Genomic DNA, 12715 nt, shown 5'->3' with positions numbered 1-12715 from the left:
TTGTTTTGGACACAACTTTCAATCAAAAATTGAGGCAGTAAATGAAAATATTATTACACATATTACAACAAATACAATAAATCATGTATTTCCTGTCCTATCTAATAAAGGCATGAAAAGCCAAAAAATATACTTAAAAAAAAAAAATAATAATGTATTTCTAATCAGATGATAGGATATGCATATCATCTCATTAGCAATATCACTGTTACTGCATTATTATATTCAATTATGCAGCAAATAAAACATGACAAAACTTCACTTTACATTTTAATATTTGCATTTAGATTGTGAAAAAAAATAAACATGCACATGCTGTGGTGATGGTCATCAGACATTGAGCAGCTCCTCTTCCACCTCTCTAATGGATGCAGAGGGGGGAGGATGCTCCTCCCCCCGGCTTGATAACCCACTGTCCCACTGTCCAGTTGTGTCACACTGCTGAGACTGAGGTAAGAGACTGACGGGTTTATTTTGACTGCTTGTTTTTTTTTTGTCTTTAGTTTACTCTTATTCCCCTCCAGGTCGATCTTTTCTCTTGTCTTGTTTCCTTCTTCTCTGCTTCTGTCTTTTGCTTTACAACCTCTAACCACTTCCTTTTGATCCAGTGTGTCTTCACTACGTCATGACGACTGTCAATATGTGTCCATCTGGAGAAATCACATGCAGTTGTTGTGTCTACTTATTTAGATACAGTGACAAAATTTTAGAAACGCACGTGTGTCATGTCAAATTTATGGATATAGTGATTGATAAATACAATAGATTTAAAAAAAAAACATTGTGTGAATTCAGTGATTTGATTAGAGCCTGTTTTAATGTGGTTTGGGGAATAATTCAAATGTGTAAGTGAAGCATTCACACTCTAGTGCTCTGTCCTTTGTTAGTATAATAAGGTGCACTGTTAAATAATGGATACTGAATGATCGTGTGTGTGTGTGTGTGTGTGTGTTAAGTGACCTGTGTAGAAAGCCCAGAGGTCCTCAGAGATAACGACCGGCTATATGAGCTCCACCATCCAACATCGACTGATGACACAGGAAGGCAAACAGTGTAAGCACCGAGCTTCCAGCCTGTCTACAACCCTTTATGTTACTACTACGTATTAACAACTAGGACATTCATGATAATTAATGTCTAATGCTATTATGTCTAATTATTTAAATTACTTTTTTTCTATTGTGCTTTGGATACGTAATACTTATCAAAAATAATTATTTATCATTCCTTATTAATCATTCCTTGGCAACATGTTTGCACTGTGCCTGTGATTTCAACATTTTAAATACAAATGAAAATGAAAAAATTAACCTGCAATATAATTAACATATTTTGCTGTCAAATGGAAAACAAAAAGGAAAACAAGAATGCAGGGAACATGAGAGCAGCCTATTGACAATTTAGACAAAAGTATTTTCTTTAATACATTAGGTATATTTCCCAGCAAGGTGTATTTTTTGAGTTTTAAAACCAAAATAGAGCCAAAAACAATAACAAATCAGAGAACTGAACAGCATTAGCTAAACTGGACCCTTCCTAGGAGAATACACTATCAGAATGAAATGTTTTCCTGCCTGTGTGACAGACCAAGACGACTTGGTGGACATGAAGTCTGTGATCAGTGATAACGAGGACAAGGAGGAGGCTCAGGAGGACGACCAGCTGAAGAAACCTCGCCGAAAGGACACACCCATCCTCAACTGTCCTCCACATATACCAGGTCTGCACTTTTTTCTCTGTTTAAGCAACTCAAATTTTATAAAATCCTGTATGTTATGATGCCTCTGACACTGCATCCAACACAGAGACCAAGACCCACTTGAACCAAGAAGCTGGCTCCTTCTTTAATCTGTGTTTTCCCTCTCTCTCTCTCTGTAGGAGTGAGACTGCTGAAGGCGGAGAAGCAGGTGGTCCACTTAGAAGAGGAGGAAAAGAATCAAAAGAATTAATTTTCATTTCATTGTCTATAATCTATTTGTATGCTCTCAGGGTCATTAAAATCTACTTTGACCAAAGATTTGGATTTTCATTATGTCTCTACTGTGTTTTCTGTTGCCTCTCACTGCAATTGAACAAAGAAAGAAAACACACGTGATGGTTTTGTGACAACAACAGGAACTTTATTTCACCTGGAGGAGAGACACTGAGTAACGGTGACTGTGAATGAATGTAAAGCTGCAATGTACAAATATAAACAAAGACTGATTATCGTGCAATAGTAGGCTATCTTATGGCGTGACATCACACCGATCACTTTCGGCGACGTAGGGAGATGCTCTGCAGCCTCCTGGCTTTTCCTCTGGCGTCAATGGGCCTCATCTCAGAGACCTTTGAGCGGACCAGCTGGTAGGAGCTGGCACAGTAACTGGGTCTCTTGCAGTAGTGGATCAGAGGGCAGTCGTGCTGAGGCTCTGCAGAGAAAATCACATTCACATGGTACCTTCAGTTTAACCAGGACAGATCCTTCTGCTTTTTTAATCTACAAAATCTCTAGTTAAAAAGTTGCACTTACCATTTTGACCCTGCTGCTGCTGCTGCTGCTGTTTGTCTGTGCGACCGTCGTTCTTCTTTTCTGTATCGTTTGGCTCTGATCCTGCAGTCCGTCCTACATTGTTGTCCCCCTCCTCCTCCTTTGGCTGTTGCTCCTCCTCCTCCTCCTCCTCCTCCTCATCGTGCTGCTTCTGCTTCTTGTTTTCCTCCTCTCCCTGTCCCCCCACATCTTTTTTAATCGTGCCCTGTCCAGCTCTGTCGTCAGTTCGCGTTGACCCTTTCTCATCCTCCGTCTCCTTCTGTTCCTGGCCGCCCTCCGCTGCCTCCGTCTTGGCCTTTTGCTCCGTCTCTGAGAAGTAAAAGATTCAAACGGTTGCAGTTTTTAACTGGTATCTGTCCTATCCTATGACAAAAAATATTTTAGAAAAGATTTGCACATGCACAAAGCTGGGAAAAATGTGACTATATGAGTTTCTTAATTTATTATTTGAGGAATGCAATTTGTGCATGTGTGCAGGTGTGGGTTGTGTTTATGGGAAAGAAAACAAATGCACCTTTAAGACCTTTTTACAGGCATTGAATTTACTGAATTTCTACAGTATCTGCCATACAAAAATCTTCAGAGTCTATTCAGAGCAAACAGGCGAAGAGCTGGTGCACAGATCTGAGCAAATCGCCCCGTGACGTCTGACATGTTTGAGTAAAAGAGAGTTAAAAAGTCAGTGTGGCCACCTTTGGCTGCTTGGGCCTTCCACAGCTCCCTGTTGTGATTAATCTCCTGGTTCCACATGATCTTGAAGCTCTTGAAGTCGACTGTGGCCAGACAGCAGCTGCCCTCCGAGCCTGCAGTGCTCTTCACGCTGGAATGCTTTCCATCGCTGCCGTTAATACTGTTGACACTGTGGATGTGGACATGATAGTATAGTTTGTATAGTCAAACTAATGCGAATAAAGCAAAAGTAAAGTTTCTGATAAGATTTATGTCAGTGTATCCTCTGCATTTTTGACAGCATGAGTGTCGTCATGCAGGAAATGACAGTTTTGTGAGTCGCCATCACCTTGAGAACTTGAGTCCGGTCAATCCAGACTGGGACGCCTCTTCAATAAGCGGCGTCACAATCTTTTCAATCATGTCTGTCAACACGGTGAATGTTGGCTCCACGATGAAGTCAATGAATCCTACAGGAGACAGTAACCATGCCAGATTACTAGTTGGACTTAATGTGCACAGTGTAATTAAAGCAGTCAGTTTTCATAATCATAAAACCACAATAGAATAAAAATATGAGAGTAGCAGAGTACCGATCTGGGACTGGGGCACCATGGTAGATTTGCGGTCACAGAGAGGGGAGAACGGCAGACCCAGCTCTGCTTCCTTATCACCCTGGAAACAAAATTCAGCATCACAAGGTACTTTTTTAAAACCTAAAAATGTCAATCAATAAGCACTTGAGATACAAGCTTGTCCTTCTTTCAAGTGTAGCTTTCTGAATTACATAATATTCTCACAGGCGTGTACCTGTCTGAAGAACTCCTCCAGCAGGGAAGTGGTCCAGGTGTGATGAAGGTCCCAGCGTTTGGCAGGATGGCTGATGTCAGCCGTGTGCAGCATCAGGGATAAGGCCTTTGGTTTGTCAATCCTGCAAATACAATCCAGTACGTCATTTTCATTTTAAGTCATTGTACTTGCTTGAGGTCAGCTCATCCTGCTTTCTGTCTGAAGTAATCAAGGCTTTTTAAAAGGCTCCAACAAATTCTCTGAGGAGAAACACAGATATGAAATCAGTTTTGCCACTCATACAATATTTTCATATAAGATATTCTATATATTTTAGATTTGTCTCAAAAGGTTAGCCCTGTGGCACTTATTACAAAAATATCAGACTCATATTTTTCTACCCAGCCTTACGTCAACATCTGAACCCCATTGAGGATTTGAGATTTGTCAAAGACCTTAGAGTCCTCTTTACAACTTCTGTGGACATCGACTAAACTTACACTGACTCAAAAATGAAATCCTCTACTCACACTTCAGGCTGCTGAAGGATCGTTTTCATGGCTTTGATCTGCTGGAAGTGGCAAGACATGTCAGTGGCCAACACCATCTCCACCACCAGAGTACGCAGCTCTCTGGAAAAATGTGAGTCAGAATCACCTATCTGAACAATGAACATCCCTGTTCCCTTGGGGATTAATTAAAATAATTGTGGTCATTGATAATTCCTTTTTAGCTAATATCATCTGTTAAATGTCTACAACTCAAAGCACAAAACAATGTAGGGGAGAGTGGGGTAAAGTGAGACACTTTTTACATTTGCTCCCCTCTAAGCAAGCTAAAATTATTTATCAGTAAAATTTACACATTTCCCATTAATTCAGGATGTTGCCTAGCAATGGAAATTATCAGAATGTATTTAGGACGAAGGGCAGTGAAAATATGATTGTTTTAAAAAAAGTGGTCTTGTGTCTCACTTTACCCCAGCTCAGGGGTAAACTGAGACAAACTAGAAAAATCAATGGGGTAAACTGATCCACTTACTTTTTCCACTCTGAAACTACCATAACAACACATGTTGTAACAGTTAGAGTCCTGACAGCTAGCTTGACAACCACACATCCCAGAACTAATGTCGGACTAGTAGCAGAATCATGGGGATTGGTCAATTAAGCACTTTTGTTTTCTCAACACAAAGTGACTCAAGACCAAAATCAAATACAACACAAAATGTTTTAATTAACATTCAAATGACAGATAGAACCAGTTAGATAGTCTGGGGGTCAGATTGTAGGACCCGACAATGTGACCATTTTGATCAAAAGTCCTCTTGTGTGTGGGGGGAGCCGACAAAGTGGAATGTGACAAAAATTTAGTTAATAACCAATAAATAAGCGAGCTGACTGAGAGCACATAGCATTGCAGTGTGGCTACAGATCATGTTTGATCACGCAAGATTTCTGGCTTGGGGGACGAGATTCTAGTGTAAATCTTTGTGTATGGTGTGCTCACAGTGTCTCACTCATGGATTTATTATAATACATCCATGGTCTCACTTTACCCCGCAGCATTTGTCTCACTTTACCCCAACACCCCCATTTTAGAAAAAACGACCTCTCTTAGAAATTCAGGCTAATTTTCAGCCAGCATCATCACATGGTTTTATATTTTGGTAGTTCATCATCATGTATCATATAAGTTTTTCTACCTGAATCAATTTGCTTTAGCACAACAGTTGATTAAGTTGACACCAAGAAAGTTTACTTTTACATGCAAAAATTATATTTTTGTGAAAGAAACATGCTTTCCACAGCATCATGAGGTCCTCTCCTTCATGACCATGGGGAAATGGAAGGGGCTTGAAAACATAATGGTCACATGACCAAAAATGTGTTCCGTTTTCTAGATACAGGGGGTGTCTCACATTACCCGGTGTCTCACATTACCCCACTCTCCCCTAAGTCACTTTTCCTATGCTTCTTTTAGGCAATATTGACAGGGAGCACCAGATAAATATTCATTGTTATGCAGACGACACCCTGATGTATTTATCAGTGGCTAGAGATGACAGAGGCTAATAAAACAGATCAAATCTCTTCCATATTGGCTTCTCTGCATCCGTTCCCTATAAAATCTAGGATACAATTTCAAATCCTCCCCCTTAATACCAGTGTTGATAGTTTTGGAAGCTTTTTCAGAGTCGATACAACTTTTGTAAATCATAATTAAAAAAAAGGAGCCATTCTTTCATCTCCTGCTCCTCTGTCCGCTACATTTATAAATGTTCTTGCATCATTCAAATTTCACTGTTAAAATAGAGCCTGAGGAATGACTCTTACCTCCAGTCGTCTTTGGAAAGATTTGAGAGGATGTTCATTTCACCATCGTTCTGTAGTAGGCGATAAACAGAGCTGATGTGGTGGTTCTCCAGAACAGCTCGGTCATTGTACAACATGGCTGTCTCTGACCTGCAAATCCCACACAGACACATTCATCACAAGGCACAGAGCTATGGAAAATAAAAATTAAGTTTGCTTCAAATATATCACCTTTTAGATTACCAGTGTTTGTTATGTGCTGTCCTTCACTGCAGTGATTAAATGAGAGGAAATTACCTGGTCTGAATATGGAAGTTATTGGTGGTTCCTGTATGTTCATAGTCATGGATCGCTGCTGCAAAGATTATGGCAAAGATCTCCAACTCTGTCAGCCAATGCTGCAGGGAAGACAGGCACAGAGTGGTTTTGCATCATATTCAATGACCAATTCTTCGCCTTCTGAAATATGGGCACCATTTTTAAAGGGATAGTTCAACATTTTTGGCAAATTGGCTCATTGCCATCATCCCTATGGTTTTAGGAGTAGGTGTGTTACTTTTAGTTGTCGGTGCAAACTATTTTTTAGAACGGTGGAGCAGAGCCGTGAGCTGCTCAGAGCTACGCTACGGAGGCTAATGGGATTTCTTGTTTTCCCCCATCAAACTCATCAAATACACAATCCAACAACTCCAAAACGCTCTGGTGGACAAGTTGTGACCTGCACATTCACCACGCTATGAAATAATATGTCGTTTTCGAGGTAAATTCATGCAAAACCGCTGATGCACGTTTCCATCGGGGGCAGTTTTTCGCAAAGCAGTCTCTGCATTTGCCTCTAAAACAACTCCGTCTCGTAACGTTCTGTTATTATCTCATAGCGTGGTGAATGTGCAGGTCACAACTTGTCCACCAGAGCGTTTTGGAGTTGTTGGATTGTGTATTGGATGAGTTTGATGAGGGAAACTCAAGAAATCCCATTAGCCTCCATAGCGTAGCTCTGAGCAGCTCGCAGCTCTGCTCCACCGTTCTAAAAATAGCTTGCACCGACAATTAAAGGTAACAAACCTACTCCTAAAACTATAGGGATTATGGCAATGGGCCATTTTGCCAAAATGTTGAACTATCCCTTTACCAAGATAACTGAGACAACATAACTATGTTGGAGTTTTCATTTTGCATTGATATCAAATCAACACCAGACTTACCACTATGCCAGTCTTGAGAAGCAGGTAATGGATGGTCTGTGTGACATCGGCGGCGTGCATCAGATTGTGGTACGGGTTCTTGTATTTGCTGTAGCCCACCTCCAGCAGGTCCAAAAATGATATGAGAGCAGAAATAGGGACCTGACATGACAACAAAGCAAAGTAGCATGTTGAAAAAATGTTGTCAAAGGTGACATATATTGCATTTATTTGAAATATCTAATAAAGGCAGCAAAAGTGGTCCGTTCGCCATCATACTTTGAAACGATTGATCAAGTCGTATCTGGTGAGCAGTTCATAGAAGACAAATTTCAGAGCGTGGTCTCCACTCGCATTGTTGAGTGCAAAGACATCAAAGGACCACATGTCGACATGCTGCAGTAGATACAAACAAGTTTCATCAGCAAATTATTATTAGCATTTTGATTTTAATACATGTCTCATGCCATTGGTACACTCTGTCAATCTGTAAACTGACCTTGAGCACAGTGATGACGTTTGGGGGATAACTGAATCCAGCCACGTTGGAGGTCCGTCTGTACATCCTGTCACAACACATAACACACACCAAGACAAATGCCACAATACTGGCTACTAGACCATTGCTTTCAGACTGTTGCTTCAAGACAAACCCAATCAAACCAATGAACTCCAGTAAACCAGTAAACTGCCAGACCTCTCCACAAAGATGCCGGCCTGCACTGCGTGGACAATGCTGCGGAAGCGTGGCTTGTCTTCGGAGCGGCGCACCATCAGGGCCCTCTGACGGGTGAAGGTGGAAGCCAGCCAGTCACGAACCTCTGAGGGCACCGAGTCCGACTGGATGTCTCTCAGCTCGTCCTCCGTGTCCACCATCCGCCTGCAGCAGAGGCAGAACCACAGAAACCCCAAAGGTCACAAGGTCAAATTTTCTATTTAAGGGCCATGATGATGATTACAGTGGGGAAAAGAGTATTGAACGCGTCAATAGACTTGGCATGGTGAGCATGCATAGAGGCAATGGTGGTTAAATGCATTACTAATTGTTTTTTTTTATATATACAGTATATAACTGTACCTGCTAATTCCAGGTCTCTCTAAAGCTCTCTGTCCTTGGCTCTTGGACAACTCTCCTTAGTTTTCTTTTGACTCAGAAACAGAAATCTTGTGAGCACCTGGTCGTGGCCAGTTTATGGTGAAATGTTGTTCTTTTTAGTTCCAGATTAATGGCACTAACGGATAAAATGGTGCATTCAGACACGTCTGTAACCGATGCCATCAGTATGTTCTGCAACATAAGTCTCTGAAGGTCTTGAGAGAGCTTTGCTTTTCCCATCATGAGACGCCTCTTGTGTAACACCCTGTGATGAGAAACCTTGGACTAAACCATCTGATATTACTTTGCACTGATAGGGGACAGGATTACTTTCTAAATACTGACAGACTCCAGCTGCTTTCTTTTTTCCAAACCTTTTTGCACCTCCTCCTTTTCTTCATGTGTTCAATACTTGTTCCCTGTGTCATTTCACTTTATTACACGTTTCTTATTTAATTTATGGACATAAATGTTTGGATTTCTTTGTATGTGTGCATACCGGTAACTCGGGTTGTTGCTGACATCTGGTGAAAATTTCATGTCAATAGCTCGTCGAAAAATATTGAGGCGTTCAATACTTATTTTCCCCGCTGTATGTGACTTTTTATGTACTTCATTTGTTGAGAAGACATTATATGTTGTTGTACCATTTCACCAAGCATGACAGTAGAGCTGCTGCTGATGTTCTCATCTTTTGAGTTTCCCTGGAGACGCCAGCCGAAGGAGATCTGGAGTAGCTACTGAGAGGTGTTTATCTTTACAACAGCCGGTCTTAGATGCTGGTGGTGGTCTACTGCACCATCTAGTGGCAAATTTCCACATTGTGGTATAAACCGAAGAACCTGAATGCTGCCACTACTTATTTTTTTTTGTAAAACAAAAGTGAACTTTTAGTTTGAGTTTAGTTTATGTCTGAGTTTGATTTATTAATAAAAACAGAAGTGAGCTGAAATATTCTTGCCTGGTTTCCTCAATGTATAGATTTTCCAGGACTGAGGCAGCATACTCCAGGTTTTTCTTCAGGTCCACCACGGACGCCTCCCCCCTCTCCAGCTGCTTCACAAGACATCGCAACCTGCAACTCAAAGCCACCACCACACCAACAACACATTTTTAACTATAGATTGTCTTTGTGTGGTCATACAGTGATGCTTCTTCTGTCTGTGTGCATGTGAGACCTGATTGCCGTCTTCTCCATGGCGTCAGGTGCTTCAGGGTTTGGCAGCTCATCAGCCAGGATCTCCTCAGCACTGCAGGCGCTGATCAGGATCCCTTTATGATCAGTGCTGCCAAGGCCAGATGTGACAGCGGTGCATAGTGCATTCTGGGACCGTGAGCCTGAACAATTTCCATACAAACAAACAAAAATCCTTTGCTTTGGGTTTTTTTTCCCCACACATCTTCAACCACAACAACTTTACCTTTACAGAGCTGAACTTAAAACTGAAAACTGAGACTGTGAACTCACGTGCAAAGCGGGCCAGTGGATGGCGGCTGCCTTCCCCCGCCTCATTGGCAACTGTATGGAAAAGAATAGTGATGTCTGTAATTTCATAATGTCACTGCATAAGTCAGATGTTTAAACATTCATTATGGTCAAGAGTTTTTGGACCCAATAGAAGAGAAAAACAAAAAAAAGAAATTTAATAACAAAATAAATTACAAAAATAAGAAAAAGCTCAGGAATAAAACTCTAGACTAGACCTATAAATATGGGATGTAAGGGTAATTGAACATATATCTACAAATTAGGGTGGAGCAGACCATCACCAAGGACAAGACCAAAAATGTGCAAACCACAGGGGAGTTCATTACACTCCTGTTGTACCTGTTAAAGTGGAACAACCTGCACATTTATTATTCTTTATAGTTTATACTCAACCTCAGCCGGATACCTAAAAACACAATAGGGTTTGGAGGAATGTGTGTCTCTGAATTAACTAATAAAAGCTGCAATCTCAGTAACCTTATATCCTGAGTTTTCAGCCCATTTATTTAGTGTCTTTGTTGGTCTGTGGTATTTTACACAAAGGAAGAATCACCATTAAACCAATTAAGGATGTAAAATCATGCTTCATGTGAGTACTAAGTATAAATTTAGACAAATCTATGACCCAAGGGGGGGACACCTTAACCCTTCCAGTTTCCAAAGGATTAGCTATTAAACGTGCCTGTGTGTGTGATTGATAGATGGGGAGTAGACTACATCTGGAATCAGTAAGAGAAGGAGATAAAGATTACGTCCTGTGACAGAGGCCTCTTCATTAGTGATAATGGCTCCCTGAGCTCAGCAGCCTAGCAACTGACAACACACAAGGACTTTTATTTGCACCAGTGAAAATTATGTCACAGTCATTTCCTGTCTCTTCTGGTTGCCACGGAGACAGCAACCCGTAAACACAGACACACAGTCACACACACACTGTAAAAATCAAAAAAGGTCTTATTGTAGTAATATGATTACAGATACCTGATGAAAAATAATATTTTCTGTATTTTCTCTTTTCGATATTCTCATCATCCTCTGTTATGTGTATATTGCGTAAACGTACATTGTGTCACAGCAAACAAAGGAACAGCTTGTGTCAGATGGAACTGATTATTATCTTTATAATACTGATAATCTATATTTCTAAGAGGTGTTAAACTATATTTGAGACATGAGAGCCCAGTGGTGACAAAGTTTCCTCCTGACTGCAGCAAGGCGACACCTCCATTCTCCAAATTCACCCCACATTAGTTCAACTTGGTCTCTACATGTAGCGTGGCTGTCACAGAGAAAAAAATATGAATAAGTAGGCCTATCTATAGTTAGTAGACTGATAAAAGGGCCTTTGGGCTTCCAGGAACCCAAAGATGTGCAGTCTACCTTCGAGCACCCTTTATTTTCTGTCTAGAAGAGATCAGGACTCTTTTTTATCATAAATAAAATATAGTATTTAACATGTTATTCTAATATCATGGTCTTATATGTGATGGATGCTTGGTTTTTCTGTCTCTGCCTCTCAGGAGGTGGCAGCAGCAGAGTTGGGACTCAAGGCCTCTGGCGACTCCAACACGCACATTTTCAAACTCTCGACTCTCTCCTCCCTTATTCACACTTTCTGCGTGCCTCAAATCCACCACCATCGTATACCTGCTCCCAAAAAACTATGGTAACCTGTCCCATTACCAATCAGCCAGCTGTTCAAACAGATCGACCGTGGACACTAGATATCTATGTAGCTATCGATACAGCCCTCCCTCACCTGGAAAGACACACCTAGGACGCTCTTTGTCCACTACACATTCGCTTTTCTTACTATTTTAGCAGAATTATGGACAAACTCCTTCCATAATATTCAACTGGATACTGGATACTGGATTTCATCATTGTCAGTAAGAGTGATCAAACAATATTGTTAGATTTGTACATGATGTGACAGTTGTTGGAAGAACACAACTGTCCAAAATCATTGAACGGACAATTAAGGGCACATCTTTATCAATGAATAAGAAATAAAACACATATACCTGTTAAAGAACAAAACAATGTACAGCAAGTGTGAACTATCTTACCAATTATTTTTTCTTTTGTGGTAAAAGAGTAGGTTATTCTATACATGCACCAGGAAATTGAGCACTGACAATCAACCCTTAAGTAAAGGGGCACCATCTGTCCAGCAGTACAATAGCCTCTCCCTCACACACACATGGACACACACCACACGTGTCTTACCAATGGTGAAGCTGAAGCCATCAATGCTGAAAGTAGCACTCCGACACTTTTTGAATCCCTGTTTCTTCGATGTTGGTTCTGTCATCGCAGCCTTCTATGTGTGTGTAGCCTACTCCTCTCCTCCTCTCTTTCTCTCTCTCTCTCTCTCCTCTGTCAGTGGATGAGTGTGCACAGAGCTGAGCACTGTTTCCCAGGTGAGGAGGCTGTTCTTCCCCCTGAGAGCCGCCCGTCACCCTGGCAGTGCTTATAGTCCAGCTGAAACCTGGAGATGCTGCTGTTGCTGTTGCTGCTGCTGCTGCTGCTGCTGCTGAGTTTATAGCTGCTGTTCAGAAGCCCTCCACCACACTCCCACTCCACCACCCTCCTTCAAGGCCACTGTTCTCTCTCTCTCAGCAGCAGCACCTTTTTCTCTTT

General features: G+C 41.2%; 2 protein-coding genes across 2 annotated transcripts; one reads left to right on the top strand and one right to left on the bottom strand.

Annotated features, from left to right (window-relative positions):
• The first annotated feature begins 362 nt into the window (after positions 1 to 362).
• ppp1r17 (protein phosphatase 1 regulatory subunit 17) lies at positions 363 to 1993 on the top strand. The gene is made up of 4 exons (XM_085763613.1): positions 363 to 452; positions 957 to 1053; positions 1586 to 1720; positions 1879 to 1993. Exons 2-4 carry the CDS (start codon positions 1005 to 1007, stop codon positions 1947 to 1949), a joined length of 255 nt encoding a protein of 84 aa, XP_085619739.1. The 5' UTR covers positions 363 to 452; positions 957 to 1004; the 3' UTR covers positions 1950 to 1993.
• A 248-nt stretch (positions 1994 to 2241) lies between these two features.
• Positions 2242 to 12386, bottom strand: LOC146966425 (dual specificity calcium/calmodulin-dependent 3',5'-cyclic nucleotide phosphodiesterase 1A-like). Its single transcript, XM_085762820.1, has 17 exons — positions 12302 to 12386; positions 10052 to 10102; positions 9762 to 9921; positions 9546 to 9658; positions 8185 to 8371; positions 7987 to 8053; positions 7767 to 7883; positions 7509 to 7649; positions 6601 to 6701; positions 6325 to 6453; positions 4519 to 4620; positions 4010 to 4130; positions 3793 to 3874; positions 3549 to 3669; positions 3223 to 3389; positions 2513 to 2839; positions 2242 to 2411 (listed from the first exon to the last, which is right to left on the bottom strand). The coding sequence occupies exons 1-17, from the start codon at positions 12384 to 12386 to the stop codon at positions 2251 to 2253; spliced, it is 2232 nt and encodes a 743-aa protein (XP_085618946.1). The 3' UTR covers positions 2242 to 2250.
• Positions 12387 to 12715: the final 329 nt, after the last annotated feature.

The sequence above is a fragment of the Trachurus japonicus genome, chromosome 20 (assembly GCF_045865225.1).
Source record: "Trachurus japonicus isolate A0001 chromosome 20, Traja_1.0".
NCBI classification, from domain to species: Eukaryota; Metazoa; Chordata; class Actinopteri; order Carangiformes; family Carangidae; genus Trachurus; species Trachurus japonicus.
Note: the sequence above shows the minus strand (reverse complement) of the source record. Positions and strands in the feature narration are given on the sequence as shown.

Coding starts and splice junctions, on each gene's coding strand:
- LOC146966425 (XM_085762820.1), bottom strand. CDS start 12,386: ATGACAGAACCAACATCGAAGAAACAGGGATTCAAAAAGTGTCGGAGT. Junction 7,884..7,986: donor ACGTCATCACTGTGCTCAAG/GTCAGTTTACAG, acceptor TATCTACTGCAG/CATGTCGACATGTGGTCCTT. Junction 4,131..4,518: donor ATCCTTCAGCAGCCTGAAGT/GTGAGTAGAGGA, acceptor TTGTATTTGCAG/GATTGACAAACCAAAGGCCT.
- ppp1r17 (XM_085763613.1), top strand. CDS start 1,005: ATGAGCTCCACCATCCAACATCGACTGATGACACAGGAAGGCAAACAG. Junction 1,054..1,585: donor GACACAGGAAGGCAAACAGT/GTAAGCACCGAG, acceptor CCTGTGTGACAG/ACCAAGACGACTTGGTGGAC. Junction 1,721..1,878: donor CTGTCCTCCACATATACCAG/GTCTGCACTTTT, acceptor CTCTCTCTGTAG/GAGTGAGACTGCTGAAGGCG.